A 20,814-nucleotide genomic window follows, 5' to 3' on the forward strand; every position below is an offset into this window, starting at 1 on the left:
AAATCCTCCTTTAATCCTCATCCCTAAAAGAATTTGCCTTCGTTCTATGAGTATTTAAGCTCCTCCTGTATATTGCTGATACTGTTTTCTGTTCATCATATATCTGCTCTTATTTCGTTTTGCATAAGTGCTCCCCTCTAAACCCTACCCACATAACCTCAGGAACCCCAGTGCACCCTATGAAAACACCCCTTTCTGACAGACGGGGGGTAGTTGCTCGCCTCATCCCCCTCCTACTTATTATGTATTTTCTTTTGTGCCTTGGTGTGGCACTAGAGGCCTACTCTCTGGTGTTGACCGCTGCTTAGCCCAAAAAAAAAAACCTCCAAAGATGTAATCACTTTTCTTTTGACTCTGAGAGGAAATGGGTTAATCATAATATCCTGCTTCACTATATATCCATCCCACTAGTTACTTGTCATGATTTGGCTGCTGCAAAGGTCCCCCCCACCCCCCTACTGGATCGAATTCAAGATATGGAAGAGTCCCTTTACAAGGACTTTTAATTTTGATTGTTGCACCATAGTCGCCTGTATTTGCTGTTTCTTAAATTGTTCCAGCATTGACTTGAACTCTCTACAGCATCTTGCTGCCATAGCTGACGTCCGATTCTTTTTTTTTTTTTTTAAATCAAAACTTGTCCAGTGTCTGAAAACCCTATAGCTTGATGGCTGCTGCTAAAATTGATACCTTTATTCGAAAATCACCAACATCAACCAGGAATGTGCATTGGTATTTTGCATTTGCCTGTTGATGGATTGGGCCCTGATGGGCCCTCATGATCAAATAGCAATCTTTGCTAAGTTCGTCACCTGGAAGGACGTGGTTCTGGATAAGGTCAGAGATGCATTTTATGGGATCTTCTTCCACCTCCTGACCTTCCGGGTTACTTACAAAGTGTAGATTTGACCACCTAGAGCGATTCTCAAACTCATTGAGCTTTATCCAAATTTCAGACATATCCTGGCAATGCTTTGCTTGAAATAATTTAAAGTTTTTCTGGGCATCTTCGAGATCCGATGTGCACTGTTCTGCTTGCACCAGTGTCTGGTTTAGTTGCAAGATTTGTCGTTGAGGGTACTGAGCTGATTCTTAACTTCGCTATGGGCCTTTTCTTGTGCCTTTTTCAACTCCCTTATTTCCTCCAAGATCGCATGAAGAATATCTCCTGACTGGGATTTATAGCTGAGGCTTCCCTTATGCCTGCCCTTGACTCGCTCTAAACAGTTTCTTGTGATAGAGGATTCACATCACTGGGGGCAGTTTGAAATGTTATGATTTCTTTAAGCAAATCATTATTGGTATTGAAACTGGTTTATTACTCTTTGGCGCCACAGGAATCGCTGGTGCCCTAGGTACTGGGTCAAGTCTCCTCAAAACAAATGGTGTCCAACTATCTATCCCTGCTGCCCTCACTCCTTTAAACCCAAACAGGGGTACGAGGCTACTGGCAAAGCTTCTCATAGTTTGTCTAATATGCTATCTTGTAGCAGCTCTGGATCTATAGAAGGGAGTACGCCCTGTTCTGAGGGAGTTTTATGGGAGACCACCAGTTGGTTCTTTTCTGGTGTCCCACTTGCCACCCCTGAATAAAAGCTTCTCTCAGACTCCGGTGATCCCCCTTGAGTCACACTCAGATTTTCACATGAGCTGCTTTCTCCATTATCTCCTTCTCATACTTCGCCGCTACGTTCCGCCTGATTTTTCTGGGCTCTTGCCGCTCTGGCAGTTCCGGTGACCTTCACTGGATCCAGGTTTTCCCCACCCCATCAGGCACCGTATGGTGCTTCAACAGGCCAATGTTAGTGATCCTCGTTTGAATGTGATCTCCTACAGGCTTTTTTGCCCTTTTCAGCCACAGGTTACACTCCGATTTCAGGTTATGGGAGGAGGGGGAAGGGGTAGGGCAGCGACAAGCTGCACCCGCACCTGGGAGGGCCGCCTCCACCTACACCCCACTTGAGGCTTGCCTAATGCACTCTCTGCCAAGTTTCTTCATTTCCACTCCTGCTGTCTGCCTCTGCTATTTACATTCGTACTACAGCTCCGTGGTTTCTCTGCTCGGGACCTCACCTCGCTGCTTTATTACTCTCTACAGCGCCTCTCCCCTGCATCGCAGCCGCTGCTTCACTCCGCTGCTCCATATTCCATATCCCAAGACCGTAACTGAGGAATTGTAGTGCACCAGCGCTTCAGCCTGTACACACAACTCCTGGTTCCCAGAGTTTTCCCGGGTTCGCATTCCACAGGATAGAAGTCCAAGTGAGATGCCGCTCATGGATGCATCACACCGTTGTGCAGCGGTCTAGACCGGAAGTGACCTCCTAAGCGAGGAGCATAACTGGACCTCCAACTCCAAGTGGTGTGCCTGTAGTACCCGGATCAGCACTAGCCCTGGTTCCAGACCCCACCCTTATTCTTTTGTTGGATCTACAGCTGACTTCAGCCATATCTCGACATACATCATACTGTGAAATAACTAAAGTGCAGCCTGGGAAACACCTTTCCATGGCACCAGTACTATCAGAAGTTGGAAGCCTTTTTCAGTTGTGACTGATACGTTTCAGGTTCACACAACAAAGATAACAATGCAAGCAATTTCCTTTCCTATTATCATACAGATACTGGTCTTTATATTGACCTCCAGAATACACTTGGGGTCGTGGTCGCGCTCCAGGCAAAAGAGGCACACGTGGTGCGGATCTGTCACCGACATCAGTTGGGTACAGGAACCGCAAGCCTTGAAGCCGGGCATCCCTACGTGCACCAGGAGTCGGTAGGACTCAAAAAGACGTAGCCAAAAGTCACTCAAAAAGTGACTGGAGGTACCGCTCTCTCCCGATCTGCGCTGGCTGGCGTGGAAAAAAAACATAAGAGCTGACGTCAGCGCGCGAAGGTGGCGTCTATGTAGCTATCACGACGACATTCCGGCAACTACGACTCCAACGACGGACACTGAGCTGACGAACGCCACCTTTCAACGCGCAGAGGTACTGCTGATGAAAAACTTTCTGGATCCAGTCTGACATCTGGGGGTATTTCTAAGGTAAGGAATCTATAACTAACCTATGTTTCTTATAGATATATTGTTACCGAATGTAAGTAACTTGTTCATTTAGTCACGTCACCTCCACCTCCTACCTGCTGATAACTCACGTTTTCAATGTCACAATAGCTCTCCATGACGGTAGAGGGTGCTGTGTCCACTTCGGTTCCATAAACTACAGTTTCCTGACATCACTAGAGCCGTAAAGTGACTCCAACAGAGCTTTGACATCCATTCCCTTTTTCTGTGCCATTGGCTTGAAACCAGAACTTTGCTGTCCTCTGTGAATCTCCACACAGCATTTTTAGTCTGTTCAAAATTCTAATGTGCAGCACAGTGATGTCACCTCCCAAACATTCAGTGCTTCAAACCCTGTAGGGACTGTAATGGACAAATTTCCGTTGCGAGCAAGCATTACATCCGTCTTGCCTGGGTTTGGATCACGTCATGTTTTGCGAGTCCTGCAAATGCATGCAGCCCAAGTTCATAAAGGTACAGGAAGCCAAACTACTTGTGGCCCAGGCATTGAGCCAAACAAAAGTCTAGATCTAGGACAAGGTCTCTGTAGTCTCTACCATCGTCAAAGTTATCCCAGAAAAAGTATGAGAAGCGATGCCACAACTCCTAGTGACATTCCTGTCCGAAAGGTAAGTTTCCAAGACACTCCCTTACTCTTCAGGAGTCCTTGGTGAAAACGGAGCTAGTTGATCTCCCTCTTAAGGATCCGATGCCCGTGGCCCCTTCAAACCCGGCACCAATCCATGATCCACTGATGCCTTCAGCACGGTCACTGAGGCCTCAGCCCTTCCACCCATATTTCAAATTCCCATCCCCTGCCTTATTTTTTAACACCATGTTGGATGTATTTTGCATGACCATGGGACCCTCTGGAGTGCCTTCAGGCCCTTGGGTTCAAAGGTGGGTTACGCCTTTGGTGCTATGCCGGTGGTCTATACCCTGGGTTCTTTTTCTTAGTTTGTCCAATTGCCTTGCATAACGTGGACTCCAAGTAAGATTTCAAACCTGGTCTCCACCCCAGGCCCTGCGCCATGACATGCCACTTCCCCTCCCCAATTTTCCAGAAGGTTCTTCACCCTCAGCACTCAGCCCTCTCTCCCTCTACTAATGCCACTGGCTCCACAATTGACGCCACTAGTGCCACACCAGATGCCACAGGTGCCTCAGCCCACGCTACATGAACAAGTTTCTTCCACAACCCCATTATCTCTGATGGAATTTTCAGCTTCTACTCATTGGTATAGAAGAGAGGCCCAATGTCTCATGGAAAAGGGACGCTACTGCTTCGTGGACTCTGATCTACTTGAGGATCCCATGCGAGACACAGATGAAAGTGAAGATAAATCCGTCACCCTAGAAACCTAACATTGCAGGACTTAGGGATGTATGTGACCTTCATACATCACCCCAATAGGAGCTATACTCTCCAAATGGCCTTCTACCACCAGAGGTCATCACATACCACACTGTTATTAAAAAGGCAGTGGAGACCCTCAATCTACAACTCTCCTCCACACAGACCAAAGCTAATCTCCTCACTGAAGTGTTACATCCAACTGCTCACACTGCAGTTCCCTTACTACCCTTAAGTGAACCTTTAACAGAGCCAATTTTTACAGTGTGGGCAGAGCCAATCTCTTCTTATGCTGTCAATAGATTGTTGGCCAGATATAGGCTGGTGTCTGGAAACCCCATCTTCTTATCAAACCAGTCTCTAGAAAGCCTTGTTGTTCAAGAATCTTGCTTCTGCAAACTCTCTTCAGGGTCTTTTCCCATGACACTTTCACAGAGTCAAAGATAATTGAGCAGTTCACCAAGAAATCTTTTTGGTTGGAGGCATGGCTCTCAAATCCCTCTCAATGTTCCTCCAAACTCTCTCAAGGGGCCTTTCCCCCAACACTCTCAGAGAGTCAAAGATAAAAGCAGTTCACCAAAAACGTCTTTTTGTCTGGGAAGATGGCTCTCCAATCCCTCAATGTTACCTACCTAATGGGGCACTATATCTTCTACATTCTAGGGGACATGTCACAATTAGTGACCCTGAACTTGCCAGAACACCTCCAACCACACTTCACGGAGAAAGTGAAATTCAACCAGACTTCGGCAAAACAAGTGATTTAGTCAGGTCTTGATACTGCCGACATCCGTAGGTTGAGCCATGTACACATCCCTTTGTACCAATGCTTGGCTAGAGAAATTTGGATTTTAGGAGGATCTCACATTTAATGGGTCGATGGGAAGTAGGCCTACTTCATTCTTGTCTGAACACAAGACGGCAGTTGGGGGCCAGGTATCCTCTTTTGCATAATCCTGGAGGGCCATAACTTCAGACAAATGGGTCTTGCAGATTGTGGAAATGGCCTGTGCCCTAACCTTACAGCAAACCCTCCGTCCAATTATCCCACTGTGTCTGCCTTGTCAGAAGACCACCTTTCTTCAACAGGAGGTAGTGATCTTACTCCAAAATAGGTGGTAGAATTGATGCCGGAGCAGGAATAAGGCCATGAATGCTATTCCTGGTACTTCCTGGTTCTGAAGGAGGGTAGCGGTCTTCAACTGATTCTAGATCGCAGGGACTTGAACTGGTTCCTACAAAAACAGTTCAGAATGCTGTCTCTTGCACGCACAGGTGTTGCTCATGCTGGAGACGTAAGACTTGATGGTGTCTGTCAACCTTCAGGACAGGTATATTCAAATATCAATTCTGAGGTCACACGCTAAGTATCTACACCTCACAATAAGATCGGCACATTATCACTTTGTGGTTCTTCCATTTTGTCTGACATCGGCTGCAGGGGTCTTCATGAAGGATATGGAAGTGGTAGCCACACATCTCAGACCGACAGGAATCCCAGTGTTTCTATACCTGGGTGACTGGCTTCTTAAAGCTGGGTTCCCGGAGATGGTGTTGCACCACCTATAAGTCACAGAGCCCCTGCTGTTCGACCTGGGGTTTTTCATCAACAAGCCCAAATCTCATCTGGTGCCCTCTCAGCGTATCGTGTCTATATGGGTAGTACTGGACACTTCTTAGAACCGATCCTCTACCCCCTCTTCAGAATGTACAAGATATTCATGCTGTGATTCTGAAGTTTCAGAATGGAGCACAAGTTCCAGTCTTAATGGTCTTACACCTGCTAGGTCTGCTACTTCTGTCGTTCCACTAGTCACTCATGCTCACTGGCACATAGAAGCCTTCCAGTTGTACCTTCAAAGGCAGTGTTTTCAACATGGCGGAGATCTACCCTGATCTGTAATGATCTCGGAGGAAACCGCTGTGGACTTGATGTGGTGGAGCGCGGAAGGCACACTGGTGCAAGGGTCGCCATTCCCAATTCAACCAGCAGTGATTTCTTTAATATTGGATGCTGCCATCATACGGTGGGGAGCTTAGCTGGAGGACCTAGAGAACAGATGCTTTTGGTCTCTAGAGATGCAGATATTGCATGCGAGTCTGAAGCTGTGAGTGATTCGACTGGCGCTCAAGGCCTTCCTTCAGTTGCTTTCCTGCCAGTCTGTCCAGATCTTGATGTACACGACGACCGTGATAAGGAATATCCACAAGTAGGGGGTGTATGTTGGCATCTTGTCTGTTGAGAAGCACTATGGCACTGGTCTTGGGTGCACAAGCACCAAATCTGGATGCTTTTTTCCTACCTCTGGGATGTTATCTTTAGTGCCGGCAGACGCTCATCCAAAACAGTATATTCTGGGAGATGGGCTAGGTTTGTCAAATGATGTACGGACTACTTGGTAGACCCTCTTAAGGTCCACTTGTCAGGCAGATTATGCTTCGCCCTGTCATTAGCTCATCAGGGGTGCGCAGTGAGGACGGTTAAGGACTACTTATCCTCTGTGTCTGCCTTTCTATGTCTCCCGGACAAACTGTACTACTTCAAATCACCAGCAGTCCTTAGGTGTCTGAAGGGCCTCACCAACATGGTTCCCCTTCCTCAGTTTATGATGCTGCAGTGGGATCTTAATCTTATTCTTAAATATTTTATTTGTACCCCTTTGGAACCCTTGCACAGTTACCAGTTGTAATTGCTTACTTTTAGGACTGTTTTTCTCCTAGCCAGTACATGGATGAGACGTGTCAATGAGTTGCAGAAGATGAGCATCAACCCCCTTCACTCCCTACTTCCCCGACAAGCTGGTTCTGCTATCCTACCTAAGGTGATCACACACTTCCATATTGGGCAGTCCCTCATCTTACCTGCATTCTTTTGTCATCTGCAATCCACTGAAGAGGTAGAGAGGCTTCTTCAGTTGGATCCCAAAAGAGTGATCAGTTTTTTATACTGACTCTACCTAGGGCTTCTGTATAGGCGATCAGCTTTTTATATGCTATGCTGGGAAGATGATGGGCAAATTCATCCAAAAGAGGATGCTGTAAAGGTGGATTATCTTGTGCATTATGTTCTTGCTCACAAGTAACACCCAGATAGCATCAGAGCTTACTCCGCCAGAGCTAAATCCTCTACTTCAGCTCGGACAAGGGGAGTTCCCATCTGCAAAAAGGCAACCTAGGTATCCCTGTATACCTTCACAAAGCATTACTGACTAGATTCAGAGTTGTAAGGAAAGAATACTTTTCACGCTTTGTCCTTTAGGACTTCTTAGTTTACCCAACCTTTTAAACCCACATCCTAGTTGGGTACTTCTTGGGTAGTCAATTAAAAAAAGGTGAGAACACTGCAGGTTGAAGTATCCATCAGAAGAAAGTAGCTTGCCTTCAGTAACGATATTTCATCTCCCTTCATATTCCTCACACAACATCCATCTCTGGAGAGTCACGTCATTTAGGCTTTCAAGAAAAAAGGTGAACCCTAATGATTTGCCTACTGTTCCTCACGATAGCAAATGCGAGATGAAATGGCATATACTTGGTCCTGAGAATGGTCTCATGGTTTGTTCTCTAAGAAGACTAAAATATTGACGATCAAGCACATTGACACAAAAACTTTTAAATTTGTATTAGAGAAAACAAAATAATCAACAGGATGATATTTGAAAATAGTGATTGGCTACTACAACATTCCAGACTCCACTGTCAATCCTGAAGAATTGAGTTAAGTGGTTATCTGGTTTGGAGAGTGCATTTGTATTGTGACCCTCCGTCTGTAATATAGGCTTATGTTGATTTTTTTAATTTGGATTGTACTATATATTTACAACAGTTTAAAAAAGAACATTGAAGGTTTTTCAAAACCTTTGTCATAAGAAAAAGCGACTGTGAAGTATGCCATAACATCAATTATACTTTGATTGTTTTTTGATTGCATGTTTCCCACAAATCTTTTATAATAGTTGAATTCTGTGAAATAATACCTTCAGCATGTATGTTTTATGATTGTCAATACCCATTTCCTGGGGGAATATTGGGTTGCCTTGTGTCTGTTGAAATAAATGTATTCTGAGGGCTGGGCTGGATTTTATGGACAGTCGGCCATAAAATCCAGGCCGACATGCTTGTACGTGTACTACCAAGTTCTCTGGAGATGTCCAGGCTTCTTTGATGGATATGCCTTTTAATGTAGCCAGGGTCTTCTGAGTAAAGGCATATTTGTTGCACAAGCACTTTAAGGATTTATGGGCAGCTGGGCTTCTGTTTGCTCCATGGGACTACTTTCCCCAACTCACCAGTTCTGTCAATAGTTCCAGAAATTCCAGAGGTTTCTTGTGGGGCCTTGCCTACCAATAAAAGCTGCCCTAACATGTGGTCCAAACTTTTCATGGCTCCAGAGGGATAGGACCTCACACTCTTCCTTGCCATGGGCTGCCAAAGTATCTAAATCCCCCATTCAAGTATGATATAGGACCAGTAGAGGGCAGAATTAGATTTTGCCTGCCTGGGTGGAGTTCATTTACTTTGGACCAGTGGATCCTTCTTAATTGTTCACTCTGATTATGGCATGCCCTTTTCGTTGACTGCACTGTTTCACCTATTTGTGGCCAAAGCTTGGTAGAGCATGCTGCCATCCTAGTCAGAGAAGTTCAAAATGCTGCTTGCCAAGAGTGCGATGTGCCAGATGTAGAGAAGAACACAGGACACACCTCCCAACGCTTCTTGGTCCTCAAGAAGGATGGTGGTTTGAGGCTCATGTTGGATTTCAGGTACCTAAATGTCTTCTTCAGGAAGGACAACTTAAAAATGATGATGTAGGCTTATTTCCTGATGGCCTTGAATCTCAACGGTTAGACTTGGTCCTTTGATTTGAAGGTTGTGTAATTTCATGTACTGATTCTGCAGTGGCACATGATTTTCCTCTGGTCTGTCATAGGATCAAAGCACTTCCAGTTTAGACTTACTTTGGCCCCCAGGTGTTCACATAAGTGGTGCCAGTGGTCAGGGCTCATCTTCGCAGTTAGGGGATACATGTCTTTCTGTACGTCGACTCTGGCTGCTAAACGCAGGTTTTCCTCTGTTTGTCTCAGAACACTTGGAAGCAATAGCTTCATTGCTTTCCACATTTGGGGTTTAATTCAGCAAACCAAAATCCCATCTTTTTTTTCTGTGCAGAGGTTGCCATTTATAGGGGCGATCCTGGACACGGTAGTTTGAAGGCCTAGCCACCTGTGTAACAAGTCTGGGACATTTATGCTTAGCCTAATGTTTCAGTCTTATACTCTGATTATGCCTCAGATAGTTCTGACATACACGGAAAACGGTCCCAGGATGCTTGTTTCCGGTATAGGGAGGACCTGACTTGGCAGTTCGGTCTGGACTGTTCCCATGAGGCACAGGAACAAGATTGATTTGCATATGTCTGGGTCCAAACTGGGGTGGCATAGTGGGCAAAAGAACGATCGAATTAATCCAGATCTCTTGACTGGGGGAGAATGTTTGAATTATTCAGCATTCCGTCCATCATTTGTTGCAGTTACACTCCAATAGTTCTGAAGCAGTGGTTTCCTGGCCTCGTACATACTGCCCAATAGCCAGGTTCTGTAGTAGAGACATCACCTCCAATGGGCCTAACATTGTGGGTGCCTCTTGGACAGCATATTTGAAGAGGCTGCCCAAGACCTTTAGTGGTGGATGGCAGATGCCAGCCTGATAGGCAATAGACAGTTCTGGCTGTCCTATTCAGAGCTCACAGTAGTCATGTATACTTCATCTCTGAGCTGAGGGTACACCTGTATAATGTGGATAGCATAGGCCTTCACTCTCTAGGAGGTAGCATCACCATATTGCCCTTATGTGGCTAGAGGTCATCCAGGTAGCCCTAAAGGCTTTCCTGTCATGAGCGGAACGTCCATCCAAGTTGTAATGGTAATATCACTGCCATGTGGTATTGCAACAAGTAAGAAGGGCTGTGATCATGTGTCTTCTATGTATAGGCCAAGGCTTGTGGCTGATCCCAGATGGTATCTCAGGGATGGTCAGTCATCTGGCAGGTTCTGAACATAAAGCAGGAGTCCCCTTGCGGAGTATGAGTGGTGTCTGCTTCCAGCGGTAGCTAAGGAAGCATTCGTGCTGTGGGGCTTGCTCTCAGTGTATCTGTTTGCTACTTCAGAGAATGCTCCATGTCCAACCTTTTGCGCTCTAATGTTTCCTCATTTAGGCTCTCTAGAAAATGTGTTCCACATTTGGTGGGACACCTGCCTCCTTTAAGAATTTCCACCCCTATGGCTGATCTCATGGGTCCTGATAAAAGGTCAGCAGTGTGTAGGTCCAATTCATCTTGGTAGCCCTGCATTGAACTCTGAGTTTGGGACCCTGCCTTGTTGGATGAGAGCATCTGTCCTCCACTTTTAATTTTTTATTTTTTTAAACCTTTATTCAATTTGTTGCCATTTACATACATTCTTGGTCATTGGGTATATAACACTGAAATCACACACGTGGCATTGCAGACCCACAAAACACCATATACCGTAAGTGCAAATACACAGAACATTTTTTTAGGGCACAGAACCGGGGGTAGTTTGTGAATTGGGGGCCGAGTCTTGTTGGTGCTGTAGGAGAGTAGGGTCTGCTTTCTATGTTCACCCCCACTTTTTGCTTTTGCTTTACTGGTTTTCGACTTAGATGTGGCTGTGGGCCTGCTAATCAGACCCACAGCCCTGCTGTTCTCTCTCTAAATTAATACTATGTACTTTAGGTGCATAACCCATTTGGATAGGATCACCTTATTGGCCCCTGTACAGTGTACCCTAGGTACCCAGGGCATAGGTGTACCCTAGGCCTACCAGGGGCTGCAGCATGTATTGTGCCACCCCTGGCCTGGCCTTCCATTTTGACACAACTGGCTGATCACTCAGCTGGGGCAAGGTCGTGTAATCACCCCTTGCTTAGGTGTAGTATTCCTATACCTAACTTACATATAGACACATGTGTACCTATCAGTCACTCCTATGGCAGGCCTTGACAATCCTGGAGGCAGAGTGCTTGGTAACATGTGAGATGGGGCTCTAGCATGAGCTGAGCCTGTCTGCAGCTTTCGGAACCTTGTCCTTATAGCTGTTCTATGATATAGCCTACCATATACTCTTAAAGTGCCTTATAATCTTAGACGGTTATGGTAACTATGGTTTGGCTTTATCAAAACATGTCGTATAAGGTGTCTAACACTCGGGAATAATACCCCCATGCCATTTCTGGACATGAGAATATTATTCCCCCCTTCTAGAGGGAAAGACTTGTTAAAATCATACTTCAACTGTTAGCCTCTGACCAAAGCCTCAGCATCACAAAATGGATGCTGCTGCCACGACACAAGTCTGACCTCCTGCTGCTGGGAGTGATCCCAGCCAGGGAGGCCTGGACAATAGGCTTCCTGCTTGGGGAGGTGCTAGCACCTCCCCAGACAGCCTTTAGTGTATTGGGGCAGGGTGGGCTGAAAGGAATGAGACATGCCTGGGGCACACAAGGTGTTCCTTGCATAGTCCAGTTCAAACCGGCGCTGGGGCACTCCAGCCCCAGCTCTGGCGCGAAACTGGACAAAGGGAAGTGGGTGTAACCACCCCCTCCCAGGTCCCACCCATAAGGCGTGACCTAGCAGGTATCCCAGCCCCCCAGATTAGTATAAGAGTGGGAGTTGGGCCTCAAGACTTTAGATTATCCTGAACCTGCAAACTTGAACAGAAACTCTGGACCTTCGACATTCGACGAAAGAAGAAGACTGAAGAATCTCCCTTGTAGCCAAGGAGTGGCTACCCTGTGCAAACAGGCACCATCAAGAGACTACCCTTTGCTTTGCGACCGTTCTACGAGGAACCGACTGCAGAGCCCGACCAGAGCCTTGACTTCCAGACTTCTCCGACCCTCATCCACATCTGCAGCAGAGCTGAGATCCGTGGAGGCGACGAGCGACGTGGGACCGGCTACCTGGGAAAAGTGGCTAGTAACTTACAGCGCAGCTTCTGAGGTACCCTCGAAGTTGTGCACCGGGGATTGAGAAGCCCCAACCCCAAGCACCATCTGCACCGAAGATCAGCCCCCCACACTCCACGAGTCCTGCGTGGGGCCCTTCAGCATTTTCCTGCTTGCCGCGTCTGTCCGGTTGCTTGCCCGCTGGCTAGTGGCCTCTGTGACGACGCTCCCTGAAATCTTCTGCGCTGGTTTGGCTCCTCCAGACTGGCTCCCGCTTCTCTGCAAAGAAGAAGCACCCCAGACCTTCCTGGTCTGCACCAGAAGCAAGTCCCTTGTTCTTCGTGGGTTCCGCTTGCCAAGGCTTGGTGAGTCCTAGTCCAACTTCGACGCCGCCGACAGCAAAAGCCTTCGTGGGACAGCTCGCCTCCTGGTCCTGGTCGTCCTCGACGCTTCCTGGTCCTTCTGGCTGCAGCGACAAGCTTCACCTCCACCTGCAACTCTTCACGACATCGCCTGGTTCCTTCCTGGTTCCACGTGGTCACTGGCTAGTGACCTTGACTCTGTCCCCTCTGCTTGCAGGTTTCTTCTCTTCTTGATCCCAGCCTTGGGATCCACCGGACACTCTTCACTGACTGCCTGTCAGCATCTTTCTTCAGGCATCCATAGGAGTCGACGACGAAAACGACGCATCTTCACCCCTATGCACCCGCAGCCTGTGGGCTAGGTAACTTGGGTACTCCGGTGCTCATCAGGATAGTGACTATCCTAGTGTCTAGTTTTCAAGTCTCAACTTCCTAGCTACTCCGGAAGTGTCCTAAATCTATCTATTTCTAAACTGTAACATTGCTATTGACTTTTACGCATTACGCGTGAGTGTTTCCACTCTGCACACGAATCCCGTGGGCCTCCCACTTCCTAACTAACGCTAGTGTAGTGTAGCCCCAGCGATTCCCTAGGCCTAGGCCTATTCTATTTCCGTGACAGTGGTTCTTATACCACTTACTTAGTATATGGTTTGCGTGGCCCCTAGGGCCTAACTGTATTACTTACCTGTGTGACTTACTGTATGCATTAATAAGACTGTGTTGTACTTACCTCTAAACTCATAAAGAGTGCTGAGGGTTTGCTTAGAATAAATACACTTTATTTTATATATATATATATCTGTTGTGGTGTCCTTTCATTTGGTATTCAAGGGATTATATATGGTATCACAGCTGGCTTCACATGCCATTCAGAGTTTAGCCTAAGACTGCTCTTGTCCATGCTACCACTAGGATAGCTGGTCTATAAGGTTGACTTTACAACCAATCACCATAAGGGTATTTGGACTGATATAAGGTGTACACTATAACTAGTGACATCATACATCAGGCCAACTTCTCACAGGTGCATATAGCTAAGGAAAGGATCCCAAATGTATTGTGGCCGGGACCTCGGGGGCATCAACTCCCAGTAATTTGATAAATGTTTTTTTTTTTTTTAAACACACTTTATTAACCCCTTGAGTGCCCCGCCCTGTGCCGGCCGTTGCATTAGCGGGCGGGGTTCATGACGAGATAGTCTCGTCATGGGCACAGCGCAACCGCGGCCCATGACGAGACCATCTCGTCATGGGCACTCAAGAGGTTAAGATTTTCCATGAGAAGGAGCAATGACTTACAAACTGCATGAATCACATTAAGTATATTTAGGGCAGAGGAGACAATGCAGGCATCTTATGCAAACCTGTAAATAATGTAGTATATTTGTCAATACATTCCTAAAATGCCTCAGGACAGCCTGAAGGCCTCCAACCATGTACATTGCTATGTATTACATACCTATCCTTCAAGATACTTTACCCACGGGGAGCCGTGCCCGCCCAACAATCCCCCAACTCCCAATCCCACCCTGAACCCACCCACTATACCAAACCATGCCACAAAAATTCAGTCTGAGGGCCGTAGAGCATTCCCCTGGTGGAGGGTGGGTGGGGGGGGGGGGAAGAAGAGGGGAAGGAAACCACACCCTAAGCGTGCGGTAGGGGATGGAAGGCGGCTGAACAGTGCAGCAAGAGGGGAGAACTAGATAAATGAAAACAAGTGGAGTACGGGGGGTGAGGCGCAGATCACCACCTACCGAGAAGTGGCTACAATCATTCGGGATACGTCATCACCCAGTGCCAGGGGACAGGTTCTAGCAATCACCAATCTTATCTGCCGACATGCACCCAAGCTCATACAGGGGCACTCTGGGGAGCGGTCCATGCAGCCCCCTCCGCCTCCCCCACCTCACTCCTAAACAGCTCAGTCAGGTGTGCCCATTCTAGGGATATAGGACGCTTGCGCGGCCCCCGACTCTCCTCGCGGTGCAGGGCCTCTCGCTCCGCCACCGACCATCCCCAGGCCTCTACCCGCGGTGGGGCACGAGACTTCCAACGCTGTGTTATCAGGCGCTTTGACAGAATTAATGTCAGATTGGCAAAACGACGCAACAGTTTCGCTTTAAGGGGGAGCGGTAAAAGGCCCAATAAACAAGCCTCTGCTGCGTCCCAGGAGGGGCGTTCGATGATTGTACTTAAGACTTGCGTTATCCTACCCCAGTATCCCCGCAGCGCCGGGCAGAGCCACAGCATATGCATCAGGTCGGCATCCGGTGCCGGGCAACGAGGACAGGCCGCAGCCGCTGTATTGTACATCTTACTCAGTGCGTGGGGTGTAAGGTAAGCCCTGTGGAGAACAAACAAGTGAATAGTTTTCAACCTGCAATTGCGGGACACTTTCTTAGGGTATTCCAGTATATAGGTCCACTCTTTATCACTAAATGCCCGGGATAAATCGGTTTCCCACCGCAATCTGAGAGGAGCCAAGGAGATCTGTGTGTTCCCGGAGGCCCCGGTACAGCCAACGAACCAGGAAACGCCCATGGCCCATTATGTGAAGGGAGCGCAGGAGGTGGAATGTTGAGGGTTCTACAGGTGTCGCCTGCCACTGTGCCCGGATATACCGGGAGATCGCCGCATGGAGCAGAAACTGGGTATCGGGTACCCCATTTACCCTCACAAAGTCCCCGTGGGGCATCAAACTGCCTTCCTGAAAAAAGGCTCCTATTGTCTCCACCCCCTGTTGTGTCCAATTCCATAATCGTCCGGCACTCAGAATTCCCTGCCTCGTGGGGAGGCCACACAGCGGCATATTGGGAGAATATGGATTTTGGATTTTAGCATACTTACATGCCCTTGTCCAATAGTGAAGCGCTAACTTCAGTAGGGCCGGGGGATCCGATGGCCTAGGGGCACCGGGGCACAACAGTGACTGCAAGGTACCACGCGCTAGTTGGGTCAGGGTGTAACCGATTTCAAACAGGTTTTTCCCGGCCAGCCAGTAGGCCAACCACTGCAGCTGACCAGCAATGCAATATGCCCTAAAGTCGGATGCTCCCATACCACCGGCGCCGCTCGGGAGCCGCAGCCTAGCTAATGCCACCCTGCGCTTTCTGGGGCCCCAGACCAATGAGGTCAGCAGTACATCCAACTCTCGAAAGATCCAAGCGGGGTATACCACCGGGATGTTGACGAAATGGTAAAGCAGGCGAGGCAGCATCACCATCTTAGATATCGCTACTCGTCCCGCGATGGTAAGAGGCAATGTATTCCAAAATGTAATTTGGGAACGTATGGAAGAGATAGTGCGTACCAGATTGCCTGCTATGACATCCGGCACGGACCGAAAGATATTAATCCCCAAGTAATTAAAAGTGACTGGTGCCACCCTGAAGGACAAGGGCCCAAAACTGAGCTCCGGAGCCGTGAGCGTGCCACTGAAGGAATAGGCTATGGACTTAGAAGCATTGAGGTGCAATCCGGAAACCTCCCCAAAGTGAAGAAAAAGATCCGCCACTTCCCTCATGTTGGCCTGAAGATCACGAAAATACAGCAGCATGTCGTCTGCGTAAAGCGAGACTGAATGCAGGACACCCTCCATCTGAATGCCATGGGGGACCATGGCCCGCCTAAGGTTCTGGGCCAAAGGCTCAAGCGCCAAAACAAACAATATAGGCGATAATGGGCAGCCCTGGCGCGTACCCCGAAAAGTAGGGTAGGCCAAGGAGATTATCGAACCTGTCTTCGCCCTGGCCGTGGGGGCGGTGTAGAGCAGCCGAATCCAGGCACATAGTTCTGGGGGAACGCCCATTTTAGCCAACACTGCCAGCATATAAGACCAACTTAGAGTGTCGAAGGCGATAGACACCCTGCCCCCGCTGGTCGGAGCGCGGAGGCATGCAGGATGGCGTGAAAGCGCCGAAGATTCAGCGACGTACTCCGCCGTGGGACAAAGCCGCATTGGTCTGTATGGATCAGCCGCGAAAGAAGCGGGAGAAGGCAGTTAGCAAGGAGTTTACTAAGAATCTTATATTCTGTATTCAGGATCGATAGAGACCGGTAGGATGACATATCTAAGGGATCTTTATCTGGCTTTAAGAGGGATGTGACGATCCCCTCCCGAGTGGTAGGGGGCAGCCTCCCCTCTGCGAGTGATGTCATATAGAGTTGAAGTAGTTTGGGGATTAATAGAGGAGACAAAGTGGAGTAAAATTCGATGGGTAGCCCGTCAGAGCCAGGGGTCTTCCCACGGGCTAAGGACATAATAGCTACTCTGATCTCGGCCGGAGTAATCAGCGCTTTTAAGTTGTGGATTTCTGCTGCAGATAGCACTGGCAAGTTCGCCTGCGCCAAAAACTCAGTCACAGCATCTGCGCCTGGCGCTGGATGCGCCCCATAGAGTGTCTCGTAATGGGTCAGAAACGCCAAGTTTATCCCCAATTGAGTCTGGACTTGTCCGTGTTGTGCGGTGTTAATAACCAGGATGGGAGTAGGGCAGGTTGGGGGGGCAATTAGCTGCGCTAATAACGTGCCCGCTCTGTCAGCCTCCGAGTGCGTGCGCTGAGTGTACGCCCTGTAATCTACTGAGCGAAGACGCTCTAGACCCTCCGCATACTTAACTCTGGTCGTCTGTAAGGATTCCTCAGCCTGCTCGTCCAGTTGGGCCGCTACTTCATGTTCCTGCAGCGCTGCCTCCAGTTCCGTTAGGTCCCGGATCACTTCCCTACGGGCCCCCACCAAGGAGCTCAGGGACACCCCCCGTATAGAGACCTTAAAGGCATCCCATTCTATGGAACGTGTCGAGGCAGTGCCTTCGTTAACAGTAAAGTATGTGGTGATTGCCTTTTGTAAGGTATCACGGAAGACCTGGTCTTCTAATTGAAGGGGTTCAGTAATTTGATAACTGTTGTGACAAAAAACAATGTCCCGTATTGAGTCTTTCAGTGTAGGCGCCAGGGTACGACCCTAGCACATTGCAATCCTTAGTTTGGAGAGAAGTAGTAACAGCACAGCATGTCTGCAAGAGGTTTTTGGTATCTCTGCCACGTGTCCCAGTAGGCCAACAAGCGGGGAGGGCATCAACTGTAGCTGTGTGATTTCCCCTAGTGCCCGGTAGACCTTTACCCAATATGACCCGACCGCAGGACAATGCCAGGCAAGATGAAGAAAATCTGCTGTGTCAGCGTGACATGTGCAGTGTGAGTCCGGAGACAGGCCCATTTTATACAGCAACTCTGGGGTGCGATGCAAAAAGTTAAAGTGAATGAGACGCAACCAGTAGTTCGGGGGGAGTAGTTCGGGTTGGCTGCAGCAGAATGACCACTGTGCGTCTGTGAGTGGAAATGCAAGATCGTCCTCCCAGGCCATCTGGGCTGGCAGTTGTGCTGCAGGAGGGATGCGTGCAAAAAGAACAATTGATGGACAGAATGCAGACCAATGTCATACATTCACCCCAGTGCAGAGATCTGGGCCAAAATCCATCATTTTTTTCCTCACCTTGCCATTCCAGTTTGGACCCAATGAGTCTTGACCCTACACCTAATGGGAACAGTCCAGCCCGAACTGCCAAGCCTGGTCTACCCTGGACTGGAAACAAGCATCCTAGGACCGGTTTCGGGCTTTCAGCCCTCATCAACCAGGATAGCTTGACTCCAGTGGCATGGAGAGCACGGGGCCCACATCTGGGCATACCCGTCCCACTCAGGGTGACAAATGCAAAAATAACAATTTATGAACAGAATGCAGAACAATGTCATACATTCACCCCAGTACAGAGATCTGGGCCTAAATCCATCGTTTTTTTGCTCACCATGCCATTCCAGTTTGGACCCAGCCATATGAAAATCAGCCTTGACCCTGTGCCCCATGGGAACAGTCCAGCCCGAACTGCCAAACCAGGTCCTTCCTGGACTGGAAACAAGCATCCTGGGACCGTTCCCATGGGGCACAAGGTTAAGACTGATTTGCATATGGCTGGGTACAAACTGGGGTGGCGTAGTGAGCAAAAGATGGATTTAACCCAGATCTTTTGACTGGGGGAGAATGTTTGCATTGTCAGCATTCCGTCCATCATTTGTTTGCTGTAACGCAGGAGGGATGCGTATTATGGTTTTGTAGAGTGCTCTGATGAGTTTCCGCGATGACGTGGCAGTGTAGGTGTATTTTAGCGTGGAGAGGGTCGCAGGTAGTTCTGTAAATGTTCGAAAAAACCCGCGGCAGGTTACCCGCATTTGATAATACAGAGAAGTGTTAGCTTTGCTAACGGGACCGAAAGAGCATATAGGAGAGGAACGCCCGCGCATCGCGCCAGCACAATCCATGCCCACCGCAGATATTGTGGAGTGTCAATTTCAGCAACAGGCCTTTTGTAGGGAGCGAAAAGGGCTGTGGACGGGGGCCAAGGGGATGCCGCGTCAATTTCCACCACGACATGCGGCTGCAATGGCGTGGGATGTGTCCAGTAGTGTAGGAAGTGTGCCTGGGCACAGTGCGCGTAGAGCTGTAGGTCCGGCGCACCCAGCCCCCCATGAGGCAGGGTCTATAGTACCCCAGGCCCGTTCTGCCCATACCTGAGGTATGAGACCCTTATCCTTGCCCTGCCGGCCTAATTTGTAGGCCGTGTTAAATTGACCTGAGTTCTGCACCCATTTTTCTGAACAGCAGGCTCTTCGCCTGTCTGACTAAAAATCACAGTCAGCTTCTCTCTGCGAGGCCTCCTGCTCCAACCTATAGAGCCCCCACCCTACCCGTGTGCGCAGAGTTCACTGGCGCAGAGTTCACTGTCTCTCTACCCTGTCGAAATATGGCCCACCACATCCTTGGTAGGTCTGGTTACGAGAACAGAAGTTCCCACCGCAAGAACGTCAGACCAGGGTGATAGATGTGGCAACCAAGACATTGTTATATATTTTATTTCTTACATTACATATTTTCTGCTTGCCCTATGCAATTTACGACCAGTGCCTAGCCTGAGAATATAACCTTTCACCTAGTCTATGCTCCGCATTTAGTAGAATAGACATAACACATCTGATAAATGTGCGAACCGTGGTGTAATTGACGTAGGTAGGACTGGCGTGAGATGACGTTGCTGTAGACACTTCTCACTGCATTAAAAGAGTATAAAAAGGAAACCCATGGGGTTCTTGTCAGACTACACCACCCGTCTGTTGGTATATGGCAGGCGGGTGTGGGTGCTCCCCAAGAGCTCTTGTTTTTTGTTTTTAAGATACAATTTAACTTACCAATATATTTGCTGTATATGCTATGTATCCTATTTCGTCTCTAGATTGGTGAGAATGTAATACTTATATTATAATTGCAGGGCTGCTTTCTTTTAGATTTAAACATGAGTATTCTCAGCATTTTAGATCAAATGTATTTTGCATTCTGAGAGCATTTTCCTTGATTTAAATTGTTTTTCATAGTGCATTTATAAATGTGTCTTTGAGGTTTGTAGTCTTCATATGTTATAATTCCATTTTCTGAAGTGTCTCTCTTCAAATAATTTCAATGCCTTCTGAGTCCTATTGAGAATTAGATATAAGTGCCTTCTGATTCACGTGATTCTCTGAATGCGAGGTCACTATATTTTGTATTTTAAATGCTTTTCTCTTAAAGCTGCGCCTTCTAAATAAATCTGTTAAACCTTCTGGCTTAGTTTCCATGGCTCACATATTTGTTTCCTTCATTTTAGTGTGAGCGTTCCTGCGCACCCCCCCCCCTCAAGTTAAGGTGCCCCTTTGCCCCTAAATTGCTCCCTCGAACATGTGGTGAGGGTGCCCCCAAAACGCTCCCTGTAACCTATTGGTGACCCCGACGTGATGAGCAGTGCCGGCTGACAGGAGACCACTGGGACAGTGAACGCAGACTGACCTTCATGCCTCTTTCCTGACTGAACCACAGAGAACAGCGCTCGGGTAAGTTATTTTGGCTGCCTGATGTGCTGTGTCTTCTGGGATCAGCGGCTAAGGGCGCCCGTGGGACATCTGTGTTCGTTGTTTCAGTTTTCCTGTTTAACTGGTGTCACTTATTAAAAGAACAGTCCCAAGCTGAGGAAACGTGTGC

At 48.1% G+C, this 20,814-nt stretch overlaps 1 protein-coding gene across 4 annotated transcripts in view; it reads left to right on the forward strand.

Moving 5' to 3' along the window:
* BRDT (bromodomain testis associated) overlaps nucleotides 1-20,814 on the forward strand; it is a 1,895,586-nt gene that overhangs the window by 1,853,211 nt on the left and 21,561 nt on the right. For 3 of the 4 annotated variants that reach the window (XM_085602174.1, XM_085602177.1, XM_085602175.1), the window contains one exon: nucleotides 20,444-20,592. The exons of the other annotated variant lie outside the window; for it this stretch is intronic. In XM_085602174.1, the coding sequence (XP_085458300.1) occupies nucleotides 20,444-20,560 (117 nt within the window). In that variant the 3' untranslated portion in view covers nucleotides 20,561-20,592. Of the gene's footprint in view, nucleotides 1-20,443; nucleotides 20,593-20,814 lie in introns of those variants that run through there. 4 annotated transcript variants of the gene reach the window in all.

The sequence above is a fragment of the Triturus cristatus genome, chromosome 4_2 (assembly GCF_964204655.1).
Source record: "Triturus cristatus chromosome 4_2, aTriCri1.1, whole genome shotgun sequence".
NCBI classification, from domain to species: Eukaryota; Metazoa; Chordata; class Amphibia; order Caudata; family Salamandridae; genus Triturus; species Triturus cristatus.